This window comes from Nannospalax galili, unplaced genomic scaffold (genome assembly GCF_000622305.1).
Source record: "Nannospalax galili isolate Female #2095 unplaced genomic scaffold, S.galili_v1.0 scaffold550, whole genome shotgun sequence".
Taxonomy (NCBI): domain Eukaryota; kingdom Metazoa; phylum Chordata; class Mammalia; order Rodentia; family Spalacidae; genus Nannospalax; species Nannospalax galili.
Window position 1 is genome coordinate 2,401,458 of NW_008329138.1, and position 27,461 is coordinate 2,428,918.

General features: G+C 35.1%; 1 protein-coding gene across 4 annotated transcripts in view; it reads right to left on the reverse strand.

The window, feature by feature from the left end:
• Positions 1-176: 176 nt before the first annotated feature.
• Epha7 (EPH receptor A7) overlaps positions 177-27,461 on the reverse strand; it is a 153,101-nt gene continuing 125,816 nt past the window's right edge. For 2 of the 4 annotated variants that reach the window (XM_008833039.2, XM_008833028.3), the window contains exons 8-17: positions 23,321-23,429; positions 22,170-22,225; positions 17,936-18,061; positions 16,714-16,899; positions 16,113-16,174; positions 13,976-14,185; positions 13,136-13,285; positions 6,131-6,324; positions 5,001-5,156; positions 177-3,677 (exon numbers count right to left, since the gene is read on the reverse strand). In XM_008833039.2, the coding sequence (XP_008831261.1) occupies positions 3,563-3,677; positions 5,001-5,156; positions 6,131-6,324; positions 13,136-13,285; positions 13,976-14,185; positions 16,113-16,174; positions 16,714-16,899; positions 17,936-18,061; positions 22,170-22,225; positions 23,321-23,429 (1,364 nt within the window). In that variant the 3' untranslated portion in view covers positions 177-3,562. Of the gene's footprint in view, positions 3,678-5,000; positions 5,157-6,130; positions 6,325-13,135; positions 13,286-13,975; positions 14,186-16,112; positions 16,175-16,713; positions 16,900-17,935; positions 18,062-18,533; positions 19,384-22,169; positions 22,226-23,320; positions 23,430-27,461 lie in introns of those variants that run through there. The other 2 variants (XM_008833033.2, XM_008833048.2) reach the window with 2 other exon arrangements.

Below are 27,461 nucleotides of genomic sequence, written 5' to 3' on the forward strand. Positions count from 1 at the left end.
TGGCTCATTGAAGAGTCTTGTCATTCCATACTCACTAATTAGGGGGATACAAAGTTTTATTCTTATTCTGATGAGCCCTCTGAGTAGGTCAGTAGTATTAACACTTCTCATGACAGTGTACAAGAAAAAAAAAGTGTAAGGAACGTAAAGGAATCCACCAATGACTGGAGACAGGGTTTTCTTTACATTGTCTAATAGACTCGTTTATTATTTTAAGCTGGTAAAAAGAGACTTATGATTCGTGTTGAAGAAAGAGTTATTTGTGCTTGATACATTGAAGACACTGTTCCAAAGCATTTTGTCCTTATAAAAGGATAACCCCTGTAGTAATTCTTAGGCAAGGAGGGACAAAATTCAACCAACAAAAAGCACATCTCGCCCCGAGTTCCCCATGATTTCTCCACATATAGCAAAAAAATACACATCAGTAATTTCTTTGAACATGCACATTGGTGAGCAGCATAGTTCTAGGCTACTCAGGAAACAAAAGGGAGGATATCAGCATTACCTAAATAAAAAGAGAGGTGAATTACACCATTTAATTGCCTTAAAAACACCGATAAGAGAGGAGCAACTAAAATATAGTCCTAAATAGCACTAGCTAATGTAGATTACATAAGTATACAATATGATTCAACTTATAGTGCTCTGACAAGCATAAACCATCAGTTCCAGTAAACAAGGCCCAGAAGAACTGCTGAGAAAATACTAAATTCTGATGTAACGAAAGTTCCTTTATTTCAGTACTGAACGCAAAACACAGGTCGTGTGAGGACGGTGCTCTACAAAATGTGGTCCTATTAAAGCAAGGAGGCGATTCCTGTTGCATGTTTGAGAGTTTTGGAATTCTGTGTTTGACATCCGCTTTCTCTACTTTTCCTCCCCTGAGCACTAACTATCAAAAAGGATTTCAAGGTGCACGTTGTACATTCTCATGGTGATGCGTCTCATCTCTTTCTGGAAGAGAGGATTACAATCAATACCACAATGCTTATTCTTTCTCTTCATATTTGTTTCACAAGCATGTACTTCAAAATCATAATGTTGATTGGAAAACGAAACCTAGAAACGAGAGAGCAATGCAGTCATCCATTTCCTATTGTGCTGTGTGTCTTTCCCATCCCGTCTCCCCTTTCCCTGTAAAGAGCTGTAAAAAATTTAAGGCAGATGAGGTATATTGCTGAAGGAAAAAGTCATTTTTGAAAAAAAAATAAAAAAAACCTTTTATTCTGCCCTTCTACTCAAGAAAGACTACTCAGCTATAAATCTAGCGCTAGAAAAATGCAGGAAAGACACGGTTTGCATGTACCCTACTACGTCTTCTATTTCTAGAATGGCTTTTTGTTAATTTAATTTTAATAGAAAAAATAAGCACCTTAAGCTATGAACAAGAAAAGAACATCATTAGTGAGTCCAGAATCCAAACGGAATTAAGAACACCCACTCAAACTTCCACTCATTCTCACAAAGGCCAATGCTACTGATTAGAATTGTAAAGTGCTGTACTTAGTATAAACACTTGTATACACTGCAGACACTGAAAAATAACCCTCAAGCACATTGTGTTATAGTTCCAAAAATATATTTACAGTCTATTACAAAGATTACAAATGGAAGTGTCTAGGTGACTGTATTATGCTAATTAAAATTATTTTTACAGATTATTTTTCCTTAGGGACAAAAAACATTTTAGTGAAATTAAAATGATTTTTGCTAGTCAGTCAAAAAATAAATTAAAATACCAAGTAACACTGTACAGTGATTCAAAAGAAAAAAAAAAGGGTGGGGAGGGATTTGGGACGCAATCCATTTGAGTTTTCTATAGCCATCTTTGGTCCTAATGTGGGAAAACACATTATGTAGCACTGAAAATACCTGTTCTTTGTGATGCTCTGCAAGTAAAATAGAAAAATATAGTGCACTTTCAATGTATTCAGAGCATACTACAGAGAAATGTGTATACAAAACAAGACAGTATAAATAAAATTTACAAGTTTTACATAGGAACATTTACAAATTTTGCTTGCTATTCGTTTGTTTGTGGATGTCCACATTATCAAACAAGACCAATTAGGACCGATCCCTGGGATCTTTCTCTATTAAAATCTTTATAAACAGCCCAATTTTCTTTGGAAGTACAACAGTTCAGTTCCGGGATAGTTCATGATTTTCATAACTTTTGATTCAAATATGTATACATTCCTGAAATATCTGTAAAGACACATTTAGTTATTGCTTATGAAATTCTAACACAGTAACCAAATAATGTGGTTTAATAAATAAACTGGAAACAGAAAAGCCAGATCCTTCACCTCTTCCTCCTAGGGTAAGAGAGTTCTTTCATCTAACAGGCTTTTTTTTTGTCAGTGTTTCATAAATAAAAGACCTTTGTTTTATTGTGTTTCTCACTGTGATGGTGATAGTTTGTGCAGCAAATTCATTTTTGAGTGTTGGAAACCAAAGTGCCCCTTCAATCGTGGTTCAAACTTGCAGTACAAAACTGAATTCTTTACTTTTGTGTTTGGACTGCATTCAACAGAAAAGAATTATAAAATACAGGTCAACTATTTTTCTTAAATTTCCTAATGTCACAAGACTGAAAAAATCCTGATGTGCTCAGATCAGATTTTAGCCCACACTGGAGAGCTGTTGCCTCCAAACTGCCTTCACCAGCAACCCTTAGATGAAGCGCCTTTTATTACATACACATAAACCTAAAATTTGACTATTTATTTTATTAAAGTCTGTCTAGTAAAATCACTCTATAAACAATCTGTTAAAAGTGCCTTGTAGTATTTATGGATCATTATTGCTTTTTTCATTGAAAAGTTAGTGTGTTGTTTGATTTTTACAAAAAAATTTCTCGTTAAAAAATATCAGAGCTCTTGGCAACTTGCATTTTCTGGACTACCTGCCAATTAGCAAATGATATCAAAAAAGCACTGATTAAACAGAAGAAAATGGCACAGAAAGGATACCAGCGCAGTGCAAAGTCATAGCTTCAGCTGTATGTACTTCTTTTCTGTGAGAGATTCTTTCAGAGGTACCCAGTGTAGTCATGTGTCATAGATTTAACACTAAAAAGGTCCAAAGCTATAAACAATTTTCTAAAACAAAATCCTTATGAAGAATAAACACAAATGATTCTGAAAAAGAATAGTCTGAAATCACATATTTAAGGAAAATATTTCATTGATTTTAACAATAAGATCATGATTTTATTTGACAAATATATTCTTTCTTAAATTCTTTATGTACATTTTAAAAAGTCTATAAGATAAAAAGGAGGTTAGAGAGCTCAAGGTGTTGGGATGTTCTTCAGGTAGTACTTTGTTTATTGTCACTGCTGTTTCCTGGCCACCGGTGGTGGATCCTAAATTCCCTTTTTGTATATTCTGGTGGCACTTAGGAGTTCAAGTCTATAGGTGCTTCTGAAATCTTCTCTTCACTGTAGAAAGGACCCAGTATATCAACTGTCTTCTAGCAGCATTCTATGCATATACTGAAGGCCAGAACTGTTCTCTTGTGGTCCATAAACTCCCTTATGAGGGAGAGCTACACATCACACTTGGATGCCTGTTCCATGTAAATGCAGCATTTGCGCTCGCATAGTCTGGATGCTGCTCATGATTTTCTTTTGATGGCCAACCAGTGTGATCCCTAAACTCATTACATCCCTGAAAAAGATAAATGAATTTTCATTAATTATTTTACAAAGAACTGATACATGTTCTAAAACTCATCAACTATCAGTAACATTTCTGTGTAGTTTAGGCTCATAGCCCCATAACTTAACATTCATGGGTGTCTGGAACACACTCCTATAGCAGATCATATGGCAACCTACTTGGACATTCTCCTTTGTAAAACTGGACTAATTAGTCTCTCTTAATTTGCCATATGATTGCTTTTTAACTGATCTGAAATTTTATAAAAGGAATTGTTTAAATATTAAAAAATTACTAACAAAACAGAGTGAGGTGTTATTTGAAATGGTTTTGAACCTAACTAGGTTTTTATTTTTTAACTGGAAAACTAGTATATACAAATAGAAATGTTTACTGGAACCTAGTAGAAATCTCAGGAAAATCAAGGATCACAGACAAACATACAGAGAGTTTAATTCTATGAGTAATTCTAAGCATGTAATTCTTGTCTGTATACTTGCTCTGCTTCAATTCAATCAACTGGTAAGAAGTTAAAAAAAAACTGTCTAAAATCAGATGGTATAATGCTACATCTAACAGCTTAAATATGAAGTAAATTAATAACTACAATTATTTTTAAATTTGTCTTTTGTAATAGCCAGAAAATTTGGGATTAGATATTATAAAACATTCCAATAAAATAATACCATGATATTTTACAGCAGTTTCATTGAGAAACAGTTTTACAAGGATATGGATAACTCTGGGAATTTAGTATAAACATGCTAGCTCCACCCATATGGCGGGAACATCAGGAGAAAATGAGACAGTGTCCATATGCTTAAATTCATGTGCAGGTCATTTCTAGGCTCAGGGGTATTAAGTAGAATTTTGAAGACCACATAATCAGAGATGAACTGCAAAACTTTATTTATTTTCTGTTTCAAGTACATAAGAATTTCCAAAGCTGATTTGAGAAAGATTCCCCAGTCAGTAGAACCTGAATGACAACAATGGTTAAACCAGGAGGAAGCTTCACCGAGCAGGGCTCATAACACTGGCCCTGGAGACAACTTAGATGTCAGTCTCCTGTTGCGGTGTCACAGAGAGTAAATTTAAATTATCTTCATCATTTATAAAATCAAAATATAACTATTGACTTCATAAAGTAATTACCAGGTAAGTTAAGACAAATTCATGTTGAAAGTACGATTGACATAGCAGGCATTTTTAAAAGAACTGCTTTCTCCTTGATATCATATCCTTCTAATATAAAAAGGAGATAACCTAGCATATAAAGTGTGGATTGTACCTAATCAGTTCTTAAAGACAACTTTAAAAGTCTTCACTTACTCAATGGTCATCCTGGCCACTGACTCAAGTGAGTTATAGCCAGCTGCTGTGAAGTTATCTTTATATCTCTCCATCTTAATAGCTTGGAGCCATTCTCCAACTGAACAGAAGGTAGTGAAGTCTGGAGTGTTTTGGTCTAGAAGAGGGCTGATTGGCCTAGGTCAGAATGAAACACAGAGAAAAATATCCTCAGAAATTTCCGAAGAAAGGATGTCTTGCTCCATACAAGAATAAGTCTATAGGAAAGGAGACATTTTAATTCATATACAGTAATCAAAACTAAAATGTGTCAATAAAAACCTAGAAGAATAAGTTACCCAGTAACTACAAATAGTTGAATTTAAGGTTTATGTGAGAGTGACCATCAGGCTGTGTCCCATGAGTTCTAAAAACACAGGCGGGATGAGGACGCTTGGAATTAGTGGTATTTGCTCACTGGCTTCTTTAAACAACTGAGAGTAAAGGAGGCATATTTGGCTGGGTCTGAACACACCCAGGCCACACCGGTACTATTCAAGCACTACAGATCCTCTGTTCTGAGGACATGCTGAGTGAAACTGATGCACAATCCCCAAGTGCGGCCGCAGCAGTGAGCTTACCTGCAGGAGGCTGAAAATCTATTGAGGAGGCTGCAGAGGAGCACCACACATGCAGGAGTGCAATGACTGCTCTTAATGGCTGTCTCTCAGAGCACATACTCAATTACTTTTTAAAACCTTTAACTTCACAGAAGCATTTTATGGAATAACAAGGCAAAACAATAAATTAGAAAATAAGAATTTTCCAAAAGCTGGAGCCATATAATAAAATCCATGCCATAACAGCATGATCTGAAAGCATGCAGTGCCATGTCACCAAAACCTAGACAGCGTGGACAATATTCTAAGAAAGAGAGCTGATGTTATCATAAGTCTTAAGGAAATCCAATAATAATGAACGGATTCTCTTTAAATGGTAATTAAGGTCAACCTTCTGAAAAGAAAAAAGCAATCCTTTGAAAATATAATACATTTAGTATGCCCATATCGTTCAACATGGAAGGCAATTTGCTACTAGGGTGAGCTGAGGAGGTGAATAGTTCACATGCGCATTTGAATTTCACCCCCTCCCAATCCTCAAGTACTTCTTACCTACTACAAGTTCCAAGGGGTGTTTTCAGACTATTTGGGTTTCGAATCATTTTGTCTAGAATTCCGACTATTTGTTCAAACTTTGGCCTTTCAGCACGTTCCTTTTGCCAACAGTCAAGCATCAGCTGGTGAAGACCAGCTGGGCAATCCATGGGTGCTGGTAAGCGATAACCTTCTTCTATAGCTTTTATAACCTAAGAGCCAAAAGGACATTAAAAATGTTACTGACTGAGCTTCAATTATAACAAAATGAACTGCTTGGCAGACAAAATGATTCCTTTAGATAAGAGGGAAGCATATTGCTTGCAAAGTCCTACTCTTTTCCAAATCATCCCTGAATATTAAGCATGTCATGATGGGGTCCACAAGTTGCAGGATATGATGACATATCCTAGTGAATTCAGCAACAGGGAGCAGCAATTAGGTTCACACAAGGTGTATGGGATGGAAATGTGTGTAATGCTACCCCAGAGATTTTCAAAAGGGGATGTGTTATGGAACTAGTTTAATTGAATATAGTTGTGAGAATACACATGTGCACATAAGCAAAAAATAATGTGGAAAAGGAAATTGAGTTACTCAGAGTGAGCCAAAAGAGTTCTCCTTCCTGATGAGTGCAAACGACACTTTTAAAAAGATATCGTAATATGTGAATGTGCTCTTCAGAACACATTCCAAGTATGCTATTCTTTGAATCACCTCAGAGGCTAGCTTTCTGGGTTATAAAACACAAAAGAGGGCTGGGCACAGTTTACTCCAGCAGTTGAAAGGTGACTCATTCCTCCCCATCTCCAAGTTCAGCTATCTGACAGTCACAGGTAGAAAACGAATGAAGGAGCAGGGGCAGAGAATGCTGTAAAGCAGAAAATCGAGGGCTTGATATGGAGTGCTGGCTTAGAACTTTTACTACTACCTATTTATATATTATAACAGACAGAGGAGCTATTTATATCAAATTTGGATGTTAATTCAAAATAGATTTCCATGAACATTTCTATAAGACAACAAATTTAAGTTACTTGCTAAGAACATTTTTATATACATGGAAAGAAAAACATCTTTTAAAAAACCAAAAGTTATTATAAATCGTAGCAGCACATGAAAGATAGTATGTATACAACACACATAAGTGCTTAGAAAACACTAAAATATTACTCAAGGAGGAATACAAACATTTGGCATGGACTAATAAAATAGCACTACGAATGTAAGAAAACAAATAACTCTGGAAAAACAAATGGATGAACAATCCTTCAGGTTTTGAAGAAAATGTAGGCAAATATAGTCAGAAAAAAAGAGATGACTTTAATATGTGTTAATGATCTTGATATTTCTAGAACAATATGCCCACAAATTCATGTTGACTTTGGGAAGCAGCATATTAAAATAGTAAAAGTGGGAGGGTGAAATGAGTGAAGTAATGAGCATTAACTAGTTCTGGAGGAAATTTAACACATACGTGAAAAGCAAAGATGAGTCCATTTTTTAAGTCTGAGAAACATGTATGAACATATTAGTAAGGTAAAATGTAAACAGATGAACTTAAGTATATAAATTTTCCAAAGTGTTATTAACCATAAAATCTTAGCCCCAAATAGTTTCAAAGTGCTAGGTTGTTTTCCCATCAGTTTACTGCACATCTACGCAGTTTTCACAGGCATCTCACAGTCTATAAATATAAAACTGAATTTATCACCTCCCCTCCAATCCTTTCCTGTCTCAGTCAGCGATACAACCAGCTGTCCCAGCCAGAAAGCAGGGAAGGTCCTGCACTCTCTGACATGCATAGACATTAGGTGCCAGGTCATGATGGTTCTAAGTCCTAAATCTAGTATGTGCTAAATACGAGGAAAACAATTTCTCACTTTTTAAAGAGTGTCCCACAGAAACTCCTCACAAAGTCTCACAGTATGGGACATTTCTTTAAGTACTGTTTACTTCACAACAACAATAAAGGAGAAAACATTTTAGTTTTAAGTGACCTTGACTAACCAGTTGATGCCTGTGAGCACTCAGAGGTTATATGAGAGTTGATAACCCCAACTATAAATGCTGTATATCACTTCACACATTCTCCAAAAATACTCCCCTATAAAGCTATTTATCCCCAAGTACACACACATACATGGTAACTCTGAAAAGATCATATATATGCATATATGAAATTTTTTTTGATCATTTTGACACAGGATCTCCCTGTAGCCCCAGCTGGCCTAGCACTCACTATGTAGACCAGGCTGGCCTGGAATTCACAGAGATCTGCCTGCCTTTGCCTGCCAAGTGCAAGGATTAAAGGCATGCATCACCATGCGGGGCACATACATGAAATATTTTAGAAACCATTTTAAATGCAAAAACGTTATGCAATTTTATTTAGCATTCTAGTAACAACTTTCTTCTTGTATTTAAAAGTGCTGTATATTAAACACTTTAGATTTAAGTGAATGTTCTTAGGAAAATTAGGTTAAGTGATTTACATGGCGGCCCAACTTGTGAAAAATAAACTAACTTCCAAAATTTTGCACACTAAATTGACCATATAATAAATACTTGGGAAACATATTCTGCACTGGGCAGAATGGCTTTCCTTATATTGAGGTTCTTTATTTGAACACAGTATTTTTCTAATTTGACAAAGCTTCATTCCAGTATCCATAGCATTAGCTCAGTTCTCATTACTCTCTCTACCTCTTCATCCCCTTTCCTGTCTGTAGCTTTGTTAGGCGTTCCAAGAAGAATAATGTAGGGAGAATTCGTTTCAATTTCTTGTGTGCCAAATCATATTTCAAAATTCACATTTTCATAGTCTTTCTGTCATAATAGTCTTGAGCTAGCCTCAAGCTTTCAGGATTCTTGGACTTAAGATTTTCTATATTCTTGGATCTTTGTGCCAATGAAGCAAGTACCAGTCTGTGACTTACAGGAATGATACAGTGAATGAACATTTGCAGGTATCCCACTGGATTTTGGGAATTTAGGAAGCCTGCTATTGTAGTGGAGAAAAATGCTGATCTCAATAGAAAACAAAATTTCTTGCAATATTCAGAGACACAGTGGGTTTGGTTTTTTAAGGAAGTGATTGCAGGGAATGAAACTCCAATGATGTGATGTCCTACTATGAGAACACAGTTTGGACCCTGCAGCCCTCATTGACAACCTTAGCCCTTACCAAAGATCAACAGATGCTTGCTAGCCTCTCCATTTACAGCAGCTTGGTGCAATCCAAGCTTTGCCCTTTGGTGATTGCCTGGTCAACAAGCTAGAACCTGACTGTGAAGCGAAGTTCAAGGTTGTATACTTTTTATTTCATTAGCCTATCTGTCAGAAAAACAAATTATCTGTTAAAGATATAACTAGCAATCATAGTAAGTTTTTATCAAATATGTATTATATGATTGATATGGCTTTGAACTGGAATTCCTTTATTTGATCTTTATAAAAGTTACCTTAGGTAAATATTATTACAACTATGCTAACTCTAGGGATAGAGAATTTACAGTGCATACTAAAAAAATCTCATAGCTTTTAGGGAAAACAGCATCAGGTGTAGGTGTGATCTAATCAGAGCCCATGACACTATAAACTGTTCTACAACCCTTTTGGCAACGTGTAAATGAGGAAAATAAAATGTGTTTTCTCTAAGTCATCATATATTCTTGGAAACAACAAAGCACACAGACTAAATGGCCAATAAATGACTGAATTCATTCAAAACATATTTTCTGAAATTACCGGAAATCTGTTTGGTTTGCCTGCATTGATTTATCTTCACACTTCCAATAAAAGTCAACATGAAACATTGATGAACACGTCTACGTTGAAATAGTTCCCAAATAAGAGGGATAAGGAAATGACATTTTCTGGAAAGACTTCTGGGACACAACAGAGACCACATCTTTGGTGTACAATGCTAAAATTAGTTAGATATAAAACTAATGTTACTTGCTGAGAAGTGTTCCCTAATTATTAGAGCATGGTCACTACAATTAGGAGGAAAAAGAATGCTGGAAAATCTGGTGGAAATGGGCCTATATTAACTCAAAATGGGATACAATGTGATTGGCTCCTGTGTTCTGCTCAAAGCTCAGTTTCATTTCTTGCTTCTTGACAAAATGACTCACACTGTATGCAATTAAATATGCTGATTTCCACATGTGGGATTTCGTTGAAGTACTACAAAGAGAAATCAGAATGTGGTTTTTGTCTTAATATGAATTAAAAAAAAATCCTCAAAGTCATTAGTCAGTGGTGACTTTTAATAGGAAAAAAAATTGAAGGCTTGTTACCTACTCAAGAATACATTTTGATATGCATTTTATTATATGTTCAAAGCTCTTAAATTAAAAAAATATGTTTTTTTGTATATGTGTGTATCTGCATGTCATGTATATGTACCGTGTGTGTGTAGGTGCCTGTAGAGACCAAAAGAGGGTGTTGGATTCCCTGTAAATGGCATTATAAGTGGTTGTAAGCCACCCAAAGTAGTGGCTGGAGACCAAACTCAGGAGCTCTGCAAGCATAGCAAGTTCTCTTAACCATCGAGCCTTCTCTCCTGTCCCTTAAATGGCTTCTAATGGATGAATTTAAAGAATGGCCTTTATAGAAGCATATTCTTTTTAATCATATTTATAATTACCAACTAGAGAAATTAATAATTTATCTGCCCTGTGCTTTGCTTAGTGTAAAAAATAGTAATATTAAAATTTCATAACTTGAAAATGTTTCATTTTATCCAATCAAAACTAAAGGCAGCTGCTATTAACACCAAGAGGTTTTCAAATTCTGCGATTTTTCTTTTGTTTGGCTCTTGTACACACATAAAGATATTGCTTTGAATGGTCCTTAAGGAAAAGAGCTAAATATCTACAGAATTTGCTGGAGAATGGAAGTTGGAAATTTATTGAGAAGCATGACTCATTGATTTTATTAACAAATGTATAGTTTAAACTACTTCCACTACAGCTAAAACTCAGGACAGTTATAGGTATCTGAAAAGAAACATGGTTATTCAAATGGTCTGGCCAAGCAAACTGCCAGCAATTGTTAAGACCCAAATTCTGCTTATTTCACTGTCTAGACTTAACTAATGTCAAGCATCTGACAACTCTTGGAATCACTGACCTTTCTGCCATTCATTTCTATTTCCTCATTGTGATTACAGAAACCTCATCTTATTCAACATTCAGCCCGAATTTCATCAACTTGCTTGGAAATTTAAGCATCACTTTACATCTTGTTTTTGTGGTGCCTTATGAAAAGTCTTTTAAAATCCAATGCATTTGAAATTTGAGGGCTTTCTAAGATCCCTGGCAATTGCCTTGCTTCCAAATTTAAACAATTCAAAATGAGTCTGTGCACTTCAAAAAAAAAAAAAAAAAATGATTCTGTGCATTAAAAAAAAAAAAAAAAAAAAAAAAAGAAATCTATCCAGAGGGTTGCAGGTGTAGTTCAGTGTCGGGCACTTGCCTATAAACATGTATATACCTATATACATGAAAATATGATTAGAACAACCTCCCAGGCAATGCAATATTTTCATTTACATAGAGAAGCCCTACATGCCACAGGGGAGTTTGCAAATCTTTCTATTCGTCATGAACTCTGGCCAAACACATAGTAAAGAAACCTTTTCTCTGGAAAAACATTTAAAATTATTTTTTTCTCCATTCAACATTGAAAGTGAAACATAATTGCTCAAATAGTACATTAGCACCTAATAAAAAAATAATAATGGATCATTCAATAAGAATATTAATTGCAATTTCACTCTATAAATGAAATATGTAGACCTTTTTTTCATACTGTACAAACACATATCCAAATAAAATTCAGACCTTTAAAATGAAAAGGATAAAAGGCTGCTGCTAAATATTGAAGCCAGAGTTAAACTTCACTTCAGATATAATTTTATTTGAGCAATAAAATATTTTCCTTGGCACAGAAATTCTTTATGATATTAATTTTCAAGAAAAACAAAAATAACATTTAATTTCAAAAATTAAAAGTATTAATTTTTCTGTCTTAACCTTCTCTATTGTTTTGAGAAGTTAAGTAAATTTTGACTATAAGTCTTATTATATTCCTGCCAATCCTTTTATGTTTGAATATAGTATGGAAAGAAGGTGTCAAAAGAGATGACACTACGGAGTATCTGGGGAGTGTTAATATTCTCTTTCTCTGCCCCAAGGATTTGTTTGCCCACATTTTTGACAGTCCATAAAATTTTCTACATTGAAACCTGTCAAATATGAACAACTTTGCCTCTGCCAAATGGAAGCACTATTTAGATCTTTATCTTTGAAACACTAGAAACAGAACAAAATTCAATTCAAAATACAAAATTATCTGATTACCACCATCCCCATGCCCTTTCCCATTCTCTGGGATGAACCTTTAGTTAATGCAGAGATTTGGAACACCAAAAATAATTACTGCGTACAAGATATGAATTGATTTACTTTCATTGTTTAAAAGTAACCATGTTAAGAACTATAGAAACTTGATTTAAGCAACTCTAAATTACAAAATTGTAATATAACATTTTCACGACCTTTTTTTTGACAATAATTGAATTTTAGCCATAGTTGACAGTAGCAGACAATGGCTGAATTTGTCCATGTCCATCATGCTTTGGTACCGTAACGTTCCAAGCTATTTTGCCAGTCACATTCTTTTTCTAATTGGTAATACTGACATCCCTGATATGTTACATAGCTATTCATTCTATTCTTCAAGAACATGCATTTTTAACATTATCTTTACTATAGAGCGAATATCTTTTTAGCATCTTACCAAGAAAGCAGTCATTCAAAATAAAACCCAAATTCATCCAAATAACTACCAGTTCATGACAATCACTGTCATTAGTGTTAAGAATCATGGGAAACTAATATATCATGTTTTCATAATTCAATAAGAATGTTTTCCCAATGAGCCATTAACTATACATTCCAATAGTAGTGGATATGAATGTGTGGAGTACCATCTGTATAATGTATCACCTACATCTTGATTTGACATGTCCCAATACGGTCGTTCGCCATAAGACATTACTTCCCACATGACAATTCCATAGCTCCATACATCACTGGCTGATGTAAATTTACGGTATTGAATGGCTTCAGGTGCAGTCCACCTTACTGGAATTTTTCCACCCTGTTATAAAAAATGTTTTATATGTCATCTAAGCATATACACACATATACATGTAGCTCATAAATCATTTATGGACACACCATAAGCTATGTTTAGTGTTTTGACATTCGCTGGCAGTTTGGTAATGTCAGGTCTGCCAACTTGAACCCCCTCTGCAGTTAAAGTTACTAATCTTTCTATTAAACTCTCATTACAAGTTTCATTTTTATGGTAACTGTACTTAATGGGCCCTGTGTGATGCCAGGGTAAGAGTCTAATGAATAGATAATGATAAATTAGACCAAGTAACTAGTAAAACGGAGTGAAAAATGGAATCTTTCAATAAATTCCATGTCTTCCTTTTTCTCCAATATCACAAGTTATGAGTTAACATGGTTATTCTTTAGAACCTTCATTTAAAATGATTATATTACTGCTGTAATTATGAGCTGGTAATTAAATATTGTATTTCACTGTGTAATATTTACATAAGATCCAGCATGGTGAAACCCAGTATAAGAGAGGCAACATTATTATTCTAATTACTTCTTTTCATAGTTCAGCTGCAGACTGCACTAACAACAGCAATTTTCCAAATGAGCAAAAGCTGAGGTCAATCTGCCTCTTTCCTGCTGCTTAGCTTTTCAGTAAGCTCTGCTTGCTCGGTTTAAAAATCTTAAATCATGAAGAACAGTAATAGACGTTCCTTACAGTAGTTGTATAGACAGCTTCAGGATCATCCTCTATCACCCGGGACAAGCCAAAATCTGACACTTTACAAACAAGATTGCTGTTGACAAGAATATTGCGAGCCGCAAGGTCCCTGTGAACATAGCCCATGTCAGCCAGGTATCTCATTCCAGCTGCGATTCCTCTCAGCATTCCCACGAGCTGGATGACGGTGAACTGCCCGTCATGCTTCTACAGGGAGACAAACACAAGTCTGCTTAACAGTATTTTAAAGGGGACAAAGTCATAATGAAAAATACGTACATAATTCTGTTACCATTGTATAACAGAAAGTGTCAATCAATTTTCTGTACAGTATGGGCCACTTGTAGAAAATACAACTTATTTTGATTCAGCTCATACCAAAAAAGATAGATCTCTGGCAATCACCTAGTTATTTACATTTGTTCCTTAACTACTAACAGTTTGATAGCCACTTGTTTACATGCTAAAATTCCATCCAGTCAGTAAGCAGAATATTAAAAAAATAACTACGTTGTTCGTATAATGTGAGTTTGCCATTCACTCCCTTTCCAAATTCTCCAACGTATACAATTTTTTTCAATGTAATAATTTTATTCCTTACAGAAAGCAATGCTAATGAAATATTTTTAAACTTAAAAAATGGATAATAAATTGCAAAAAATTCAGACACCAAGAAGAAATTAACTTTGAGAGCCAAGTGTCCCCCACATGTCAAAAAATTATATAAACAACCTTAAACATAAGAATGTATTGAACAAGGAATGCACATGTAGTTTCCTGTCCCAACCACTAAAAATAAAATGAGGACATTTAGTTTGAAAATAAAAATGAAGGTGTAGAAAATGATTATTGTCAATGTCTGATTGATTTTTACTCTGTCCCTCTCTTTGGTTGTGCTGCTGGTGGAAATACTGCTTTCAACAAGACTCTCTAAAATAGTCAATGGTGTTGAGAGATGTTTGCAGCCACACTGGCCACCACCTAGTACTAAAGCATTTTTAGTCCCAGTGGATCCAGACATGCTACATGGAGGATGCTGCCTTCAGCCTGTGGACTTCTAGGCAACGCTCCAGGGAGCTGGGTGCTATACATACTAGAATGATGCAATTATCATAATTTATCTAAATCCTCACTTTGCTTATAAATTTGAGCTAGAAAGTTCTCAACAGATGATATGCAAATGATTGAAAAAAACTTTGTGAAGTGTTCAACCTACTTAGCCACTAGGAAATCCAAGTCTAAATTATGTTGAGACTTCATTTTACCCCAGTCACATTGGTTAATATAAAAAAAAAGACAAAAAATGCTGGTGTGGATGTGGGTAAAGGAGAATACTTCTTCACTGCTGGTGGGAACACGAACTGGTGCAGCCACTATGGAAATCAGTGTGGAATTTCCCCCCAAAGCTAGAAATAGATCTACCACATGATCCAGCTACATCACCCTTGGCATTTACTCCAAAGACTCTACATCTGACTACAGAGATATTTGTTCACCCATATTCATCACTCTCTAGTGGCATGACTGTCGTGGGAGAGAGCAAACGATTTCTGATTGGATTTACTGTTGGCTTCACAAGAAGGAACCTACACCTGGCATCATTACTGAGCCTAAGAAATCTGTGACTTGATGGGTCATAGACCCTTAGGAAGATTCTGTTATTATTATTCCATGTGGAATTCTCAAAGCACTAATAAATACATTATTAAATGTGTCATTTTAAATTGTGTAAAGGAAATAGTATAGGCCTTCTTATACAGTTATTTTCCTTGCCATTTGGAAAAATGTTAATGTGCCATTTTGTTAACTGAAAACTTCCTAGAGTGAAAATATTCATGCTCATAATTAAGCATTTACAGAAACATCACATACCAGTCATTAAACAATTATATGCTGCTCTGTAATATGCATTTAAAGGACAAGGCTTCAGGATAGCCTTGATATTTCAAGTAATGATATTAATGGCATGCTCAAATATTCTAATTTAACCCAGTCTAGAACCCTGATTAGTAATCTGATATTCAAAGGTAATTTTCTGACCCATATAGTTTACCATGTTCATATATTATACTGTGAGATGAAGTTAATAAACTTCCACTGCTATCAACATGTTATGTGCTGTATGGACACTCACCCTGAGAAATGCATCCAAGGCTCCATTTTCCATGAACTCTATTATAATCATGACAGGTTTCCCTAAAATTAAATAAAAGTAAAAAGGGAAAAAGGTTATTTCACAACCCATAACCTACACTCAACACATTTGACATGAGAGACTTTCATTAGTTCTCTCATCCCCAATACAACATAATGTGCTCTGTGCAGAGGCTTGGTGGGTGAGATGGGAATGTTTCCAGTGTCTCTAACGACACAGCTAGGTTCAGACATGAAATGTCCCGTGAAGCATGGTAACAATGCAGTGAGTCACAACAGGTAACTCAGTGTGTTCTCACTGTGCCTTGTGAGCTAAAATCTGACTGAAAGTTTATACAACATGTAGAGACAAACTGTGACTTTTGTGGCTTTTGAAGATTAATAAAGATATTTGTCAATTATTATATATATCAGATTCACTTTTGAAATCCAGTCCTGTAATTTTCTTGACTGTATTCTGAAGTATTAGCAAAACAATTGTTTTATTAGTTATACTGCAATGAAAACCATTTAGAATATGCAATAGGTTCATTAATTTCTATCACAGTTCATAAGGTAACTGAAACGTCACTGGTATTTACCTCTCGTAACCACCCCTTCCAAGTGGACGACATTCGGGTGGTCAAACTGCCCCATGATGCTTGCTTCACATAAAAAGTCTCTCCTTTGCTTTTCTGTGTAACCGACTTTCAGGGTTTTAATGGCTACCGCAACATCTCTTTTTCCTGGAAGTTTCAAACGGCCACTGCAAACTTCTCCAAATTCTCCTGAAGTAATAGAACAAGCAGTCATATCGTAAATGCTGAAATATTTCCTTCCCCAAATTATATGAATTAAAATATTTAAAATAATTCTTAGCTAAGAAAGCATTTTCTGTAAGTGAAAATGAATGCGTTCCCATTGATGGGTAATTTTGTTTTTTGAATGCAATGAAATAGTTTATGAAATAAATAGTAAAACAAAATGAAACTTGAAAATATACTTTAGCTCATTCACAGAAGTTAAGCTTCCCTAAACTGCTACCTAGGATATGGATCAATAAACACTATTCTGAAGTCAGCATTTAGATTTAAAATATATTGCACAACCTGCAATCATCCACTAAAGTACAAAGACCATTACCAAATTTGAACCATTGCTATCTCTTTTTTAAACTTGAGGAACAAATATGTATTAAAGATTTTTAAAGTCTGGATTTGTATATATTATACTTACTACATTTAAGAGCTGTGGATTATGGAACCACATAGAAAACACTATTTGTTTTCCTTCCGTTGTTTTCTCACTATGTAGCCCTAGTTAGCCTGGAACTCTGTGGACCAGGCTGACTTCACTTACAGAGATCTGCCTGCCTTTGCCACCACACCCACATAAAAAATGTTCTGTTTAATCAGTTCATATACAATGAAAACGGTACAATGTTAATCACTGAACATAAAAGAAAAAAATAAAAAATTTAAGAACATAGTAAATCAAATAGAAATGGACATTTCAGCAAGATTCAAGAAAATTCTGACTTTAACAATTCGAAGCTGTTGTTGTAAAGCGCTGCTCTGCAGTAGCTTATTGCACAACTTCTAGAGAACGCCGATGACAACCAAATATACCCAGACTGTACTACCTGCTCCCTATCCATTTCCTTTGTAAGATTTCATAAACAAGTAGGGCCTCACTGCTTCCAACAGTTCAGGAAAATGCAAAGGTTCTAGACTTGAGGTAACATTATTTGGCTGTCATTATGATGTACGACCTTTGACCTTGGCTAAATGGAACAGCTGATCAAGGAAGCTACAGCAGCCTTACCTGCCCCGATCACACGCTCAATTTTAATACAGGAGGCATCTAGCTCCTTGGCGAATTGATGGACAGCTCTGTTTGGGTCCTCATAGGTTTCAGGGTCAATGTAGGTTTTGGTGCCTGGAAATTTAACTGTAATGATGTAAGAAAGCATGACTGTGATGAAGCAAAGCACTTATTGTGCAGTCAGCCCAGGAATTTCATTATGCAGAGTGCTCCTTGGAACAGTGAACATGCTTCCACGTCACCTGATTCACAGCGGTTTTAGCAGACTACTTCAGTCTGCTGGCGTATATGCATTATCTGCAAGCTTCTATAGGTAACATAGGATCCAACTCATAGGTTACTAACTGAATTGCTTTTCCAGTAAATCAACAAAAGACATTCACCAAAATTTCTGACATGTCTATCAGACAGGAAGTTTAATTAAACTCAGTGCTATCATGGCCTACTTCAAGCCACAATGAGAGTTGGAGGGACTTAGAAACACATTTATAAATCTATCAGTCAGTCAACCCATCAAATTAATACACCAGGAGAAGAAAACAGTTCATTTACAGGTAGACCACTACACTGAGAACAATATTAAAAACATTTAGACATCTTACTTAATTTTTTGATTTATTTTAAAGACCAACCACTGTTGACATATACATAAAATTAGTACAAGATATGAGGGACTGCTATCACAAAATCAAAGAGAAATATTCTGAGACATAGTTTTATATTCACCTTGGAGGATAATAGAGGCCAGATATACAAAGTGCATACAAATTTCTAGTGTAAATTAGAAAATTTACAATATTCCTGGGATCTGTTACGAAGTATGACAGAGATTTGAAAGAGAAATGGTTCATACGAACTTTTCCTTATAAGGCTTTGGAAGATCTTATCTGATAGGAGGAGGTAGCCAGTATGCCTCACAAAAGGTAGTCAAAATTCAAACAACATAATATCATTTCAAAAGTTAAAATCTTCAAATGCACCCAGAAGCATGCAGGTAACAGATACTGCTAAGTCAACTTTATATCAAATTCAATTACAATAATGTATTCCAAATCTATTCATTTGGTTAAAGACAAAGATAGATAGGTAGGCATATATTTGGTTATATTAATGCAATGAAGAAAATTACACTATATCCTTAAAAAATCTTTATTGTTTTTAACAAAGCCACCAAACAATCTTTCCATTAAATCTTACCACTCGCAGAACAATGTATGTCTCTATGTATCACACTGCGGCCTAACTGTGCTTATCTCACCACATTAGAGCAAGATTAGATTTTAAAAATGAACATATAACAAACAAAAAGAAGCAGAGTGTATAAAGGAAAGTGGGACTTAAAAATCTTGATTTATTCTGCTGTAGTTGATTGTTTATCCAAAATTGATTGTCTTAAACAATTATTGTTGCAGTTTATAAAACTGACAGATGCTCATTTGTTACTAAAGCTGAACATGAAAAAAAACACAAGAAGAAAAGAGAGAGGGGATAGAAAGAGAAGAGAGAGAGGGGGTGTACAGGGAGGGGGAAGAGAGAGAAGGGAAGAAAACAATAGGTTAACCTCCTAGATTGTCAGGCAGCTGGAGAAAGAGCCATCTTCTCCCTTTTAATTCTCTCTCTCTTTCAATTTTTGTTTGTTTTTTTGTTTTTGATAAGGAAGCTAGATGGGAGGTGGCCTTCTGCATCTCAAACGGGTCTCTGATGGTTCTTTATTCAAGCTGTCATAAAACATTTTGACAGGCTAAAGCTATTTTGGCATAAAAACATGAAATACTGCCCAGCTTGGATTCTAAGACATTGTTAGAAGAAATGGTAGGAGGAAACGGAATGTAAATTGGAATTGCTTCACTAAACTCCTCCATTGTATTTATGTCTTTAAATGTGAGGCTTGGGGCCATGGGGAGCCCAGGGCAACTGCTACATTCTATTAAATCCAGTGCCCTAAAAGCCAGCTAAGTGGTTGCTTTCAGGTTTCCGTAAAAATTCAATCTAGTGTCTTAGCACCTAGGAAAATTGTCATGTACAAAGGAAATAAAAGGACACCGGTGTGTAAATAGCTATTCACCATGGCATTGTAGTGAGGACTTTCAGATAAAGTCATAAAGTGAAATACAGTACCAGGTTCTCACTGAATGACAGGCCATCAATGTAAAAAGCATGAGTCAAAATTTTGAAGGATTCAACAGGATAGTGTAGCTATGCACACTTGAGTTTTTATTACCCATTTAAAAATGGATATTTTAAATTAAATATTGACATAATTTCTGAATATTCTGGTCTATTGCTTTTCCCAATTTAAGACTGTGAGCTTTTCCATGTTTTAACATCTCATTTACATTTCTCATGAATGTTAAATATTTTAAAACCACCATAGACATTTTTCCCAAGAGATGAAGACTGTTGATATACAGTAAGCTCATCTTATCTATGTTAGCAAGTAAAATATTTTTATGATGAAAAACTGGATGTCAAAATGAAAAAAGTGATTGACCTCAAAAATATTGAAACTGAATGATGGTAATTAAACATAAAGCCATACACGTGTTTTAGATAAGCCTTGTTTCAGTTTATAGTGTGCATTATGCTGCAACTTAAAAGCAAACAAACTAAGGCATATTTGATAATTTGGGAATGTCTTAGATATATTCAATAAATGAAAGAAAAGTGACACACTGATGATGGTAATAAATAACTGAGCCAGTAAATTATTTAGATATGGGGATGATTCAAGATTCCAGGAACTCTGATCTTATGATAGTATTCTTTAAACATTTTACAAGAGAAATAAGCATTTAGACACTCAAAATGACTTTCAGTCATTTCCTCTTTGTTTTGGAAATGTTAAAATTTTTTTTTTCTCTGCAGTCACAAAAGAGAAAAACAAAGCTCTGTCCTTTCCCTATGTTCTGGCTATCAAGTGGTTATGATGATCTCATTGCTGAGATTTTTCACAGGGAACCCAGGAGAGTAAGGCAGAATCTCGTGAAGGCAGGCAGTCAAGGCTTGTAAGACTTCACTATCTATGATTTGAGCTGTCTGCTTTAAGAGGATGAAGGTATGATTATATATAGCAAATGCTTAGGACTGCCCAGGACCTAGGTGAGATTCAGTGAGAGTGCAGGAACCAAAAGCATCAGCCTCCAGATAAAGGCACCTCTCCTTTCGCTGTAAGAACTGTGGTGAGCATGCCCTCCTGCCTCCCCTGGTTAGACGTCTACAGAGTGCATGTTCAACTTGGATCTCTACTACGTGAACCCACCTCTCTAAAAAAATTAAGTTTAATGAATTGTGGCTTCAACAAATACAAACATATTTAAAAAGTAGTAAGTAATAAAGTAATAAAAGTTAAGGAAGAGTGTTTCCAATTTGTGTATTTGATTCACACATTTCCATTAGTGCTTTATTTTTTCTACTTTAAGACTCATGTGGGCATTCTAAAATGGTTACAAATTCTTGACTGATGTTTAGATATTCCTTGAACTTTAGAATAAAGAACATGACAATATCTCCTTAGCTATTAGAATCTGACCAATTACAGAATACGTAATTATTGTATCATTTGTAGGAAATTTACCTATGTATAAGGAATTATCAAAAATGGGTAGCTATTGGGAAAAATAAGAAATACAATTTGTTTTTATATTTTCAGAAACTAAAAATAGGAATAATGGGCTTGCATAAGAATATTATTAATCCCGTGGCCTTCCTTTTCACTACCATTCACTCTGCATCAAAAAATAAGGCATGTGGGTTTGTCTTTCCTCTGGACTCCCAGGCATCCTTCTGAATATGATTTCTAATATCAGCTTTTAAGAACTGGGTAGCCCACATTCCCAGAAGCCATCAGAGGAATGGAGACTATCACTACAGAATTATGTTCCACGAGGCATCTCGGATAATCTATAGCACAGTTTCCTGAGCTCTGTCATTCAGGGGAGCAGGACTCACTGGGTGGGAGAACAGGCCAATCCTGCCCTAAAGGACACTCCTTACTAAAAAAGAGACATGCAAATTTACTGGATTGCTATCACAGTAATGAGAAGCACTGGGCCAGAGTTTGCAAAAGGAAAAGTTGTGACGTGAAAGCAGCTATATATTCTGCAGTCATATTACATTTTGAGCTTATTATATAATTTCAAGCATGATGCATTAGGGATTCTTTCATGTTAATAGTAACAATCAGATTTCTGTTTGAATTGGGGTATATTATAATAAAGAAAAACCAAACACTTACAATGAAAGTAAAGTTCTTCATCCCCTTCTTGGTCAGCTTTGCTATAACCACAGTGCCTGGAAATAAAAATAAATAATTAAATAAATAACAAATATATAAATAAATTTGTGGCAGTCTCACTGGGTTATCCTACTTTATATGTTTAACCTGCAGCATAAGGGTTCATGCTATTTAATAACATACTAGCTAGAGGTATAGAAATAACACAAATATTTATTTATTTATTATTTTTATTTTATGTGTAGGGAGTATACTGCCTGCATATGTGTAAATGCACCTGTGTTGTGCAATGCCCGTGGAGGTCAGAAGAGGGCATCAGATCCCCTGGAACTGGAGTTAGAACCATTGCTAGCCACCATGTATGTACTGGGAATCAAACCTGGGTCCTCTGCAAGAGCAGTCAGTGCTCTTAACTACTTAGCCATCTCTTCAGCCTCACAAATTTTATACATATATAAATATATATATATATTGCCCATTGCTTTGAACCATTTGGTAACAATCAGTCAATTTACATGATTTAAAATATGCACAGAAAATAGAGTCTTTTTGTAAGATAACACAAGAGCAGTTTTGTAGATTTATCTTTATCAATGAACAAATATTTGCTTGCATATTTTTTATGAAAGGCCAAGGATGTTACATATTTTCAGAAATGCCAAAAAAACCAAACCAAACAAACAAACAAAACTAAATCTGGGTGTGGTTATCACATATCTTTGATCCCAGCACTCTGGAGGTAGAGTCAGGCTGATTCTGTGAGGTTGAGGCCAGCCTGGTCTACATAGCCAGTTCCAGGCCAGCTGAGGCTACAGGGAGACCCTGTCTTAAAAACAAAACACAATAAAAAGAATACACCTTTCCTTCAGTATCTTCCATATTCAACATGGAAATGTAAAGAAACCAATGTATTTCACCCAGCAGAAATTATAATACTCATCCTCTTTAAACTTCAGGCAGTGATCAAATTCATACTGTGTTTTGATCTGGGATAATAAGAATAATAATGATAATAAAGCATTGACCTTTTATATTTTATATCAGATCAGAAGTATTTGCCTAAATTCTAATATAGTCAGTGAATAACAGGGTGGCATGTATTAAAACACAATATAGTTCATGTTAGATATCAGAAGAACTTCGTGTTCTACCTTCTTCCAATGATGAAGCCAAAGACCATGAACACCAAAATGATGGTCCCTGCCACGGCCACCACAGCAATTATGATAACTGGATTCTGCTCACTGGAGACCGCTGTTGCTGTGAAAGAGGACACAGGCTCAGAGACACTGCCAGGAGAGCACCAGATGCTGAGTAAGAACTGGCCAGCCATTCTTTTTACTTCACTTCTCATTTTGAATAAATTCATTTTACAGTAGCAGTGCAAATTTAAATCAACATTTATTTTCTCACTTTTAAGGATGGAGTAAGATTAGATAGGTGCTCACATCTATGAAAAACAAACTTTCTTCAACTGGCTAAAAAAGTCTTAAAATTATTGGATTATAAAATCTAAGCAATTCTTTCAAGATCATTACTGAAAACTGAGGTAGACTTGTGTGAAAGTCTCTTTGAGGGCAGGTACATCACTGTGTTTCCTCTAAGCAGCATCTCATTCCGCACACTTCACTAAACATGAACTGAATGCTATTTTGACAATTTACTGAAGCTGTGATACAACCCTGCCATGTCTCTTTAGTATTATTTTTTCAATATCAGTATAAATTGACAAAATCACCAGACACATGAAACAATGTAAATGCATATCCTAGAAATGACCCATCTGCAAATATTGTGTGATTTGTGAAGTCAAATCAATATAATCTGCCTACTTTAAAAATAATCAACAACTGTAATCTTTAATACAAAACACGATGGAAAATATTTCTCTCTGCCATGTTGGTGGCAGGAGACCAGAGACTGGGTCTCTGGAGACAGAAGTTTGTGTAGGCAGAGACGGCTTCCACGGCAGGTAGTGCCCTCCCACCCCTGACTGGATTGCCTCTTTTATCCATGTGTGTCTCTTTTTGATAACTTATCCTTTATCAGTAACCTATGTTAATGAGCTAGCTCCCAGGCTGGAAAACTGTAAAGATACCTGGCCTGATAATTTCTGAGGACAGGTATTATGCAGTGTCTTTAATTTGCCACCTGCTGATCTGCCTCTGGAGAGAACTAAAGAAAGGAAAAAATTTCCAAAAAGTAAATGTTTTAAATTCTGAATTAGAGTCTAATAGGCATACAACGAAGAAAGCAGGACTTTATCTGTTTGTTTGTTTATTTTCCCTGTTGTTTGTTTCTATCTGGCTTTTTACATATACTGAGAAGAGAAAGAGGAGCATTTCTCCCTGTGAAGGAAACAATTAAACACTCCAGCGTAGAAATGCTTTCCATTCAGCGGTCCCAAGGGCTCAATTCTCTGCTTGTCTGAGGCTCAGTTTTTCCCCTTTGCTTCAGAAATAGAGCTCCAAAGGGAAAACAGAACTCAGATGAATGTTGAATCAGAATTTGTGAATATTTATTTCCATGTGTTTAGTCAGGACTGGAATTTAACTTTCCATGGCTGATAATTATGGTTAATGTTTTCATTCTTGGAGGGGTAGTAAATTTTAGAAGTAATTACTGCGGCCACAATTAGAAGATTATCATTTAAAATCTGTAAAAGCAGTAGGTTAACGAAGAAGAAGGGGGATTTAGGGTGTATGTACAATGGAACAGTCTGTAACTTTTCTGTTTAAACAGTGCCTAAGATAATTCTTACAGGGACAATCTTCCCTCCTGACTTGCTTCTGAGTATGTCACATCACTTTTACCTGGCATGCTGGTAATACTGTACCTTCCACTCTGCTAGAGTTGCCTGCAAGGCTAGAATTTGTGAACCTGTCACTCCTTTTCACTGAGCATTAGATTGCCAGCACTCACAGCTCATGTAGCTCTGTGTGCACCTCATTCTTCGAACAGCATCTTTTGCTGAGTTAGTGAATCTCAAAGGGTGGTCTAGGGATCCCTGAGGGTCCTCAAGAGCTTTCCAAGAATCAACAAGGCCCAAATTATTTTCTTATAACACAAAGACAGTACTCTCCCTTTACACTTTTATTTGCTTATAAGTACAGTGTCCAGTTTTCCGGAAGATATGAACTGATAGCACTGACAGCTGCAGCAGGTGACTGATGGGGTGTTTCTATTGTTGGTGTTGTAAATGCAATCTTTGGAGCCTACATATTTTTTTTTACAGTAAAAATGTTTCTGAAACAAAATGGCTGAGAACAGCTTTGCTAAATTGTAAGAACTGACATTTAGGTCTTGTCAAATTGATCATTGTGCTTGGACTTTGCATATGCAAATTTAAGTTGGATACTGCTAAGCCAGCACTTTAGGAAATCGAAAAAGCTCATCCCAAATGGCACACCTGGATGCCACAGAGCTGAGATTTCTAACATCTGTCACTAGCCCTGGCTTAATCATCTGTCCTATGATTTATTCATTCCTTATTTATTGAGCATCTTTGATGCACCAAACACTACAGTATCACTAGCAAGTCAATAGATGAAAGAAAATTTTAAAACGTGGATAATTCTTTCATCAATTTTACATCTCAATGTAAAAGGATATTCTAGTAATAAAAAACTATCAAATTGTTTCTACCAAAAAATGTTATTTTAACATCTATTCCACGTGATCCTTCAGACTTCTACCACTTCAACTTAATTTTGGACTCTTAATTACTTCCTTTTTAAATAATTAAAATGATATTTATAAATCTTTAAATTTAGTAAATACATTTCTCCTCAATATTCTCAATTTACAAAATCAGTAAAGGATACTAGTTCATTTTCAAAGTCTTCAAAGCTAAAGATGATCAAACATAATTTGAACTGTCTTATTACATCAGGAATCACGAGTTGGTATGAGGATAATATTATTAGTTGAAAACTCAGGCAGAATATTTTAATACTAACCCATACCAGTGTTTCAGGGTTGAAATATTTACTTAAATTGCTTTAATGGTGTCTTAGGGGTACTAAACAGATACTCTTGTTTTCAGTATTACATACCCTCTAAGAAATTATTCTAATAAAAATAATGGCATCCAGCTTGTTATAAGTTACACCAAGCTTTTCAACTGATATCTTTATATATACATCTCTTTCTATACTTGAAATGCTAAATGATTTATACTACAAATTGATTTCTATATATATTTGTTATGCATTTAAAAGTTAAACAATATCTTGAAAGAAGACTATGGCTAACAAATTTAACAAGCCCAGTTAATGGAGAGGGTTTTTATCAATTTATTCCATGTTTTAAAAAATCTATAAGAATATTTATCTGAAATCAAACTAGCTTTGATCAAAGTGGCAACACTTTAAAAGCTTTTTTTGAAAGTGAAGAGAGAAAACCATACTGTACATTACTGCTCACTTTGGTTTAAAATTTTACTGGAACCTCAAACAGCAAGGACATTAACAAACAGCCTTCAGGTGAACCTGTGTCTAAGCAGTAGCATCAGGAGGAATCAAATACTCCCAAATATGGAAACATATACTGAGATCTTAGCCCTGCTGAAGAAATGTCCAGTAGCTCAGCATGGTGCTCTGAGCTTGGTCAGACACTACACGTATCTCAACATGTTATGTACAATATAGTCATATATTTTACCTGAACACATCTCAACATGTTATATACAATATGTTTATATATTTTAACTACAACTTTATTTACAAACATAAACAGATTATGTTCTATTTCCCAGCTGGGTGTGGGGTACAGGGGTATTCATTTAATTATCTCCTTTGTATTTCATGTGTACTTTCTAGTCTCTAGTATGCTTGAAATACTTCAAAACAAAAACAGAAAAAAAGAAAATTATCTGTGAGACCTTATTCTTGAGCGCCCTCTCAATCTTTGAAATCATAACTGAATAGTAAGTAGTTTAAGTTAACTCAGACCCTGGAGTAGCTCACTCCTCCTGCCTACTCTGTAACATATCCTGGCCTTATTTGGGTCTTTTTGTATTTGATATATACTTAGACTTAGATCATTCTGAGGTCCACAAAAATGCTTTGTGTCAACACAAATCGAATACACCCTACATCTGTTGATTATTTCACTTTTTAAAAATAAATACATTCAGTATACATTTAAAAGACTAACTGATATCATAAACTTTGAGCATTGCTAAAAAAGGGAACATTTGTGTTTCATGTATAGCATTTTTATGAGTAAAAATTATTTTGATGCAAAATCATCAGCTTTTCTCTTAAATATATAAAAAGAAGTGACAATCAT